The sequence below is a fragment of the Chlorella variabilis genome, assembly GCF_000147415.1.
Source record: "Chlorella variabilis unplaced genomic scaffold CHLNCscaffold_14, whole genome shotgun sequence".
Lineage (NCBI taxonomy): Eukaryota > Viridiplantae > Chlorophyta > Trebouxiophyceae > Chlorellales > Chlorellaceae > Chlorella > Chlorella variabilis.
The window spans coordinates 223338-232008 of record NW_005435074.1 but is presented as its reverse complement, the minus strand read 5'-3'; the positions used below and the strand labels follow the sequence as shown (position 1 = coordinate 232008).

Genomic DNA, 8671 nt, shown 5'->3' with positions numbered 1-8671 from the left:
TGGGCAGCAGCGCAGTGGCTCCGTGCTGTCCAGCCGCGCCTGAACCTGCTGGATTTCTGCCGCCCGCTGCCCCGCCTGCAGCGCCGCCCGCTGCGGTGTGGTGGCCAGCATCATCTGCTCGTCCGCCTCTCTCCTGTCGTCCCAAGCATCGTGCCTGCGCTGCTGCCGCTCGCTCCACCAGCCGCTGCTGCTCGAGGTGTTTGGCCCCGCCTCGGCATGGCGCCGGCTGCGCTGCCCGGGATGATTTATAGGAGGAGCCTGACCTGGTCTTTTAGATGCCTGCCTGCGCGGCTGTTCATTGTCAAGGCGCCTCCCAGGGTTGGACTCATGCACGCTGATGTGCAGCTTGGGGGGAGTCATGAAGCATTTGGGCTACCCGGAGTCGATCACGACAAACGAGAGGGAAAATGGTGGAGGTTTGAGGGAGATGAAGCCTGAAATGCATGATGGGTGGGGGATGCATGACCCCCGCCAGGAGGGGACCGGTGATCGGGAGGCCTACCTGGCCGCCAGCCGCCCTGCCTGACACAAGCACCCCTCGAGGAGCAGCAGGCGGAGCCTGCCGTCTACCATGGCTGGTGGCAGAAAGCCCTAGATCTTCCAAATTGTTTACAACACAAGCGGGATACCATCCACAGGGAAAGGGCACAGGCTCGCGGCCGCTATCTCCTGAGCACGTCGCCGCCACCGTGCGCTTCCTGGCCCTCTAGCTCCGGGCACACGACCCGCGCCTTCACATAGCGGCACACCTCGCCGACGCGCAGCTGGCGCTGCTGCCGCGGCGTGTCGGACACATCCAGAATCAAGTGGATGCGGGGCTGGTCGCCGCCGTTGGTCACAGAGTGCGCCAGCCGGTTGTTCAGCTCAAACACCAGCCCCTCCTCCACGTGGAGGGGAACGCACGTGGGCGTGTCTGTACTGCCCCGACCTGCAGCCTGGGCCGCCTGTTGTGACTCGCACACATGGAAGACCACGTCTGCGGGCAGAGTGAGCGGGCAGTAATGGTGTTGGTACCTGTGCTGTCTTGCCCACCACACTGCTCAGGCCTCCCTCCAATCAAAAGGTCAAACCCCAGCAGGCACCCCAAGCCATCTCACCCGGGTTGGACTGCACCACCACATGGATGCGGTGCCCGACGGCAGCATACCCGCCGCTGTCCATGTGCCGCTTGATGTCAGAGTGCGGCGGCATGAAGGCCAGCTGCAGGCGCATGACCTTGTCCAGGTCGCCCGGGCCCAGGACCTGCGGGGGGCACACGCAGGCGAGCCGGCGCTTCGGACACCGGCCTTGGCATCGCATTGTGCAAAGCACATTGTGGGGGAGGCTGGGAGCAGCCCATTTCAACCCAAAACCCGCACCTGCACCAGCCAGGGCTCCACCCACTGCTTGAAGCGGTCGTACCAGGGGAAGCGGTACACGCCAGTTCCGCTCTGATCGCTAAAAATGAGCATGATTGAACGGGCCCCTGGCTTGAACTTAATCAGCACTTTGCTTCGGCCCTCAATCCAGGCGTTGGACACGCGCTGCGTCTCCTCTGCAGCATGGCAGCAGTGACAGGTGTGGCTGCGCTACACCAAAGCTCAATGTACGCCAGTACCGGCACAGGACATGCCAGCAAGGCACACCAGCACCGAGGGCAGCACCATCGCCCTCATCGCTGGTTACATCTCAGCTCCGCCCATTAGCCCAGCTCCGTGCGTCCATCACACCCACGCACCATTCCAGTCGGTATCCGGCATCGCCCGCAGCGCCGCCTTGAGGCCCGAGGTGTCGGTGCGGAGCAGGCGCAGCTGCGCCCCCGCTGCCAGCCCGTGCTCCTTGTCCTTGGCGCTGAGCAGCAGGCGCGGCAGGCCGCTGGACCAGCGCACGGGGTCGAGGCGCGGCGGGAACTGCACAGGAGGCAAGCAAATGGGCAGGCCGGCGAAGGGTGGGTGGGGAGGGCAGGAACCTCCAAGAGAAGCACGGGCACAATGCAGCGCGCATGGCAGGCTGGCCCCTTGCCAACCATGCAGGCACAGTGCAGGGCAGCGTGGCAGCGACGGCACCTTGGCCAGCGGGTCATCTGCAGCCACAGGCTCCACCTCTATCAAACCACGCCGTGCCACGCCCGCATGCTGCTGCTGGCGCCCCTCGTGTTGTTGGTCCTGCCCCTGCTGCTGTACATGCTCCTGCTGGTGGTGCTGCTGATCCTGGTCATCGGCAGCCGCGCCATGGGTCTGTTGCTGCTGCTGCTGCCCAGCTTCCTCATGCTGCCCATCTTGCTGCACACCCTGCTGCACGTGCTGCCGCACTTCGCCGGCCCCCGCCTCCACCCCCGTCCCCTGCTGCTGCTGCTGCTGCTGCTGCCCGCTCCCTGCTGCCGCGTCCCGAGCACCGGCCCCCTGCTGCCCTTGCTGCGCAGCCTGCGCCTCGTGGGCCTGCCCTGTAGCGCCGCTGCCATGCTGCGCCTCCTGCTCCTGCCCTTGGTCCGCGGCCCTACCGCCGCCATGCTGCGCCACCTTCTGCATGCCCTGCGCCTCGTGCTCCTGGTGCAGCTGCCACTTGTGCACCACGTCCAGCGCCTCCCCGTACGCTTTCTTGCTGCGGTAGCCAATCTGGTCCACAGTGTTGATGGAGTAGGTGGTGCTCTCCACCACCAGGTGAGGCGCCGCCACTGCGGGGCGCGCACGCGAGGGAGGGGCCAGGGGGCGTCGGAAAGCGGGTTGAGGGATGGTAGGCTGGGCAGCGGTATTGGTGGCAGCCGGCAGGCGACACACTGCAGAGGGGCAGCCTCCGACCATGGCTCCCCGCCTGCCCGCCCACCTATGTTGAGCAGGCCCTTGGTGGGCAGCTGGCGCCTCCACAGCAGCAGCTGCGTGCGCAGGTCAAAGGCGGCCAGCTCGCAGTTGAGGGTGGGGTCGTCGCGGCGCCCGCGCTCTGTGCGGGCGGCGATGCCGAAGAAGGCAATGTCGTCCACCACGCACAAGCCCTTCAGGTACTTGCCGCCGTCGCTCATCTGCGGGGGCAGGCCGGCGAGCGTGTGGGCAGGATGTGGGCATTGGCGTGATGGCAGGTGCGTGGGTGCCGGTGGTGGTGTGATGGTGGGTGGGTGTGCAAGTCGATCACTTGGGTGCGGTGCACGAGGAGCGCGATGCATGGCATGGCGGCCGCGCAGCGGCTCCCCTAGGGGCCCTTTGCGCCCGGCAGCGCCCGCTGCCACGGCTCCCACCTGCCACAGCTTCCTGACCGCCCCGCTGGCGGGGTCCACCTGGGCCAGGGCGCCGCCGTCAGAGTCGAGGGTGAGGATGGAGGCGCCCCAGAGCACCAGGCCGTGCGCCTTGTCGCCGACGTTGGGGATGCGCAGCGCTTCCTTGCCAGAGGCCAGGTCCAGCTGCGGGCAGGAAGGCAACAGCCGGGCATGAGGTATACAGGGCAGGCAGGCAGGCAGGGGAGGTAAGGGGGTAGGCTGGCGCAGGGGCTACCAGCAGGGAGCCATTGTGCAGCAGCAGGCGCAGCCAACGTGGCAGGGAAGAGGCACCCCATCGCACCTCAGGCCCCATGGCCCCACCTGCACCAGCGAGGAGGCGCCCAGGTTGTGCAGCACGCCCCACAGCTTGCCGTCCACCGTGGGCCCCAGCGTGTTGATGTGCTCCCGCAGCGTGAACAGCGGCAGCTCCCGGATCTGCGAACACCAGTGCGGGGACGAGGGAGGCAGCGCTCGGCAGATCTGCTCGGTGCACCAGCGAGCAGCAGCGACACGAGATTCATCACCACCAGCCAGCAGGCCCACCAAGCCTCCACCCACCATGGTCATGTTGGGGAACGCCAGCTCCAGCACCTTGCCCTCCCCGGTGCTGCACACGTACACGCGGTCGCGCCGCCGCACAGCGTCGTGTGCCCACTTGCTGGCAATCTGCACAGGGGAGGCGTCACGAGCGGCGGGAGAGTTGGGGTGGAAGGGGAGCGGCCAAGGGAAGGCTCAGACGGCCTACCCGGCACCGACTGCGACGGCCACCCCTGCGCCTCCCTCTTGGCCTGCCTGCCCCACCTGCACCCTGCCCAGCTCCTTGCCGCTGTCCATGTCCAGGTGCAGCAGCCACTCCTGGCTGCTGGAGGGGCGCCAGTTGTGGGGGCGGGACACAACCCAGAGCGTGGAGGGCTCGCCCAGCACGCCGCGCTCGATGCCAGGGAAGGCGCCATAATACACGCCCTGCAGCACCCACGCAGCAGGGCAGGGTGGGCTCCCAAATGGCAAGACTGATATATCACCGGAGCGATGGTGGATGCCAAAATCGCAGCAGTCGGGCGCCGGCGCCACTCCCCTGCTCAGCCGCCCTCCACCCGGAATGAGCAGCCCACTCGTGCCGCTCGGCTAGCCAGCCAGCCCCACCCACCCACCCATCTCGCCCGGAAACACTCACCTCGCCCTCATGCAGCACCTGCACCTCGTCCGCGTCATACCGGTACCACAGCAGGCGGCCGTGGCTGGCCAGCAGCAGGCGGTTGGCGTTGCTGAAGTGCGGGAACGTCTCCAGCTTGCCGGCGCCGCGGTAGACGGGGACGATGCGCATGGCACGCTGAATGCGCGACGTCATCAGCGCCTCGCGCCGCGCGTCGGCGGCGGCGTTGGCTGCCTGGGTCGGCGGCGGCGGCAGGGCTGCGGCACCGCGCTTGGAGGAGGCACCCTTGCCGCCGCTGGCGCCGGAGTCCTGGCCGGCTGGATCGCCACGGTGCATGGCGCGGCGGATGCCCGCTCCCGCGGCCACAACAAAGAGGAGGAGGAGCACCGCGCGGGAGGCCAGCGAGACGGAGGTGCGGCTGCGCGGCTTGCGTTTGGGGTCGTACGTCGACGGCATCAGGCCGCTGCTGCGGCTGCGATGGTAGTGCCCACCGCGGTACCCCGAGATGTCCATGGCCTGGGCTACCTGGGGCTGCTGCGGCTCCCGCCTCTGCGCTGCTGCTGCTGCTGCCGCGCCGCCGCTGCGGCAACCGCCCGCCCTCTGACGATGCCCGAGTTGGAGAGCCCAACAGCCGCTAGCGCCTCTGCTGGCGCATGCTGGACACTATGATCGGTGACTGAGAGGGCCAGGAGGGGTGCAAAGCCCGCTGTGCGAGAGACTCACAACAGGCGAAGTGCTAGACAGCGGCGCAGGATGAAACGAGCTGCAGGGCTATATTCCTGCCCAACACAAAAGAAATGAATGAGCTGGAGGGCCGGAAGGCAGCACACGACGAAAACACAGGAGGCCTTTCCAATGCTTGCCGCCCGTTCTTCCTGTGTGGCTGCCCCAGGCCGTCTCCAGCATTGCCGCAGGCCATTCGAACCCGTCTTTTAAAAGTTGAGCTGCTGTTTGCGCCCGCCAGCGGCGCAGGGCCTGCCCACCACCAAACTCACCTGGCCGCAGCACAGGGCAGCCAGGGCGGCAGTAGGAGCAGCGCAGCGGCCCCCTAGCGCGTGCACAAGTAGTCAGTGCCGCTAATGCTGCCGCGTTGTTGAACAGCAGCTCTCTAGCAGCAAACAATGGGAGTGAGCACCCGGCACCAGAGGGTGCACAGTGAGGATGAGGGGTCGGACCGCGAGATGCGGGTGGGTGGAGCGCTGCCCGTGGCTGCCTGCAGCTGGCGGAGGAGCGTCGCCACCGCCGCTGGCGTTGCCGCCCTTGGCTGCCGTTGCTTTTCGGGAGCAAGGCAAGTGCGGAGAGGCCCTATGGCACGCCCTCCTGTGTCTGCAGCAGCGCCGAAGCGGCGAACGCGGACAGGGCGGCGAGCGCGAGCGGCGCCGTGTGGACCCCGTTGTAAAGGAGGTGCGGTGTGCAGATCAGCTGGCGGTACCTGGCAGATTCGGGTTTGCATTTCCTCCTGCACTCCTTTTTCTGTGCACCTGGCTAGTCTGCCCTTCCCCGAGCACCGCTGCCGTGCCGCTGCCCCTGGCTCCCCGCCTGCCTCGGGGCATGCAGGCACACAAGCGTGGCCTGGATGTTGAGAAGCTGCACGGCAGCAAGACCCCCGCCTGGCGCAACCTGCGTGGCCGGACGGGGGGCCCAAAGAAGCAGTCCTACTTTGATGGGCCAGAGGATGAGGAGGACGAGTTGGAGGACAAGCCATCTGATGGGGAGGTGGACGAGGAGGAAGCGGAGGAGGAGGAGGCAGAGGACAGCAGCGAGGCACGTGGCATTTCCGCCCAAACGGGGCAGCACCGTGCCCCCAGCAGCTGCTGCATCTCGTGCCCTTACCTGGGGTGCGCCCTGCTGGCATTTGCCCGCGCTGACGGTGCCTCCGCCGCTGCTGCCGGTGCTGCAGAGCAGCGAGGGCGAGGAGGAGGATGGCATGGTCGAGGACACGGAGCTCCAGCCCCGGTACGAGCGCCGCGTGCGCCAGACGGTGCAGCGTTACAGCCCCGTAAAGGATGAGGCCCCGCCCCTCAAGGAGGACGGCCCGCCCGCCACCAAGATCTCTGGCAAGCGCCGCACCTACCAGCAGGACAGGGGCGACAGCGACAGCGACGAGGTGGGGCAGGGCAGAGAGGGCGCGGGTGGTTGCTGCCCATGCGTCTCCTCATCACGGCCCCGCCCTGCTGCCCTGCACGCTGTCCTTTGCCCTTTGCTGACGTGGAGTCGAGGCGCTGGGTGCAGGAGGGCGGTGCCGACGACCCAGACCACGACAAGGAGCTGTTTGCCCTGCGCTACTCAGTGCGGCAGCGCCGGCAGGTGCGCGGCAGCCCGCAGCCGCTCTTCAGGAGGCCGAAGACGCAGGTCCCAGCAGCCTCCTGCCTGCCCGTTGCCGCCACTTCCCCTCTCACGCCGCCATGTCGTGCCTTGGATCCGCAGGTGGAGTTCTTTGATCCGGTCAGCTACGACGGCGAGCTCGGCAGCCAGCAGCCCATGGACAGCGTGCCCCACCCCAGCCGCAAGCGGCGGGAGCGGGAGGAGGGCAAGCGGCGGGAGCGGGGGAGGTCGGACGAGTCTGGCGAGGAGGTGGGCGCACTTGCCCGCCCCGCCTGCCCTGCCCATGCCTGCCGGCCAGCCAGCATAAATGCCATGTGCTGCTGCCGCTGCCTGGGGCCTGCTCAGCAGCCCGACCAGCCGCTGCTTGCTGCTGCGTTGGTGCCTGTACCGCAGGAGCAGCAGGAGCGGCGGCAGTACTCATTCCGGGACCGCGCCCTGGTCACCATCAAGCCCGCCAGCCAGCAGCCGCCCTCGCAGGGTGGCGGCGGCGGGCTGTACCGCCAAGGCAGCGGCCGTATTGCCGCTGGTGGCGGCCACCACGAGCGCAAGCGCTCCCGCCTCGAGCGGCGGCACGGCGGCGGCCACAGCCGCCTGCACCGCACCAACAGCCGTGGCCGACTCAGGTGAGGCACAGCTTGTTGCTGGCCGGCGCACGCCGACATTCTGTGAGCTGTGCGCGTTTCCCTGCTCATGCCCTCCCTTGCCTCGCTTGCCCCCCGCGTCCCGCCTCCACAGGGGTGATGAGGATGAGGTGGACAATCCAGAGGAGGGCGAGGACCTGCGTGCGGTGGGGCACTACCGTGGCGGCGGCGGGATGCCGGGCGGCGGCGCCGCCCCTGGCGCCGCGCCCTGGGACCTGGTTCAGTCGGCGGCGGCCAGCCTGCCGCTGTCGCACATGGGGCGGGAGAAGGCGGGCAATGCGGAGATCACGCCGCTGCAGGTGGGCGCCGGCTGAGCTGCCTGGCCGTGCGCTGGGCGGCCTGGCCCAGGCGCCAAGTGCACCCTGGCTTTGAAACTTGAGATTGGAGCAGGATTGGCTGGGTTTGACCACCAGTTGGGACCTGCGGCACGGCTCTTGCTGCGGAGGGTGCCGTACCCGCTTGCTGACGTGCTGCGCATGGGGGCGTGCTGCGCCGCCTGCGAGTGCAGGTGGACCCGTCTGTGACGTTTGACACCGTGGGCGGGCTGGACCACTACATCAAGGTGAGCGCTGTACCGCCTGTACCGCCACGTTCCTGCCGCCCAACCCCTCACGTGCTGCCTGGCGCATGCCTGCGCCCTCTCAAGCGCTATCCTCCGCCACCCGGCCCTCGCCTGCCCCGCCCCTCCCTCACCTCTGCCACCTCCCGCCCCTCCCTCACCTCTGCCACCTCCCGCCCCTCCCTCTGTCCCCTCACCCTGCTCCCCTCTGCCGCCCACCCCCTCCCCTCCTCCTGCAGGCCCTCAAGGAGATGATCTTCCTGCCGCTCGTCTACCCGGAGCTGTTTGAGCGCTTCCACATCGCGCCGCCCCGCGGAGTGCTCTTCTACGGGCCCCCAGGTGCGCCGCCGAGGCCGCCCACGCACCCGCGCCAGGGGCTGCTTCCGCTGCGCTTGCCTGCCGGGCCGGGCGGCCCCCGCTTCTGCTCGGCCCGCGGCGCTCACCGCAGCGCGCCGGTGTGCTGGCAGGGACGGGCAAGACGCTGGTGGCGCGCGCTCTGGCCGCGCACGCCAGCCGCGCGGGCAAGAAGGTGTCCTTCTTCATGCGCAAGGGCGCCGACGTGCTGTCCAAGTGGGTGGGCGAGGCGGAGCGCCAGCTGCGCCTGCTGTTTGAGGAGGCGCAGCGCCACCAGCCCTCCATCATCTTTTTCGACGAAATAGACGGCCTGGCGCCGGTGGGTGGGCAGTGGAGGGCCGGTTGCTGGTGTGCCGCCGCATGCTGCGCCGTGCGGCGCCGAGCTGTGGCGCGCGGTGGCCGTCGGCGGCTGC

General features: G+C 68.5%; 2 protein-coding genes across 2 annotated transcripts in view; one reads left to right on the top strand and one right to left on the bottom strand.

Annotated features, from left to right (window-relative positions):
- Nucleotides 1-655: 655 nt before the first annotated feature.
- On the bottom strand, nucleotides 656-4892 carry CHLNCDRAFT_58235 (hypothetical protein; the record flags this gene model as incomplete). The annotated part of the gene is made up of 11 exons (XM_005846180.1): nucleotides 656-976; nucleotides 1098-1242; nucleotides 1359-1534; nucleotides 1718-1889; nucleotides 2046-2653; nucleotides 2803-2995; nucleotides 3209-3370; nucleotides 3548-3661; nucleotides 3785-3892; nucleotides 4028-4189; nucleotides 4401-4892. 11 exons carry the CDS (start codon nucleotides 4890-4892, stop codon nucleotides 663-665), a joined length of 2646 nt encoding a protein of 881 aa, XP_005846242.1. The 3' UTR covers nucleotides 656-662.
- A 608-nt stretch (nucleotides 4893-5500) lies between these two features.
- The window catches only part of CHLNCDRAFT_135530 (hypothetical protein), a gene marked incomplete at both ends in the record, with an annotated part of 7163 nt that continues 3992 nt past the window's right edge, over nucleotides 5501-8671 (top strand). Inside the window, 11 exons of the mRNA XM_005846355.1 lie at nucleotides 5501-5566; nucleotides 5712-5783; nucleotides 5937-6095; nucleotides 6280-6486; nucleotides 6594-6686; nucleotides 6807-6953; nucleotides 7098-7327; nucleotides 7440-7644; nucleotides 7854-7907; nucleotides 8144-8243; nucleotides 8372-8588. Of these exons, the coding sequence (XP_005846417.1) occupies nucleotides 5501-5566; nucleotides 5712-5783; nucleotides 5937-6095; nucleotides 6280-6486; nucleotides 6594-6686; nucleotides 6807-6953; nucleotides 7098-7327; nucleotides 7440-7644; nucleotides 7854-7907; nucleotides 8144-8243; nucleotides 8372-8588 (1550 nt within the window). The remainder of the gene's footprint in view (nucleotides 5567-5711; nucleotides 5784-5936; nucleotides 6096-6279; nucleotides 6487-6593; nucleotides 6687-6806; nucleotides 6954-7097; nucleotides 7328-7439; nucleotides 7645-7853; nucleotides 7908-8143; nucleotides 8244-8371; nucleotides 8589-8671) is intronic.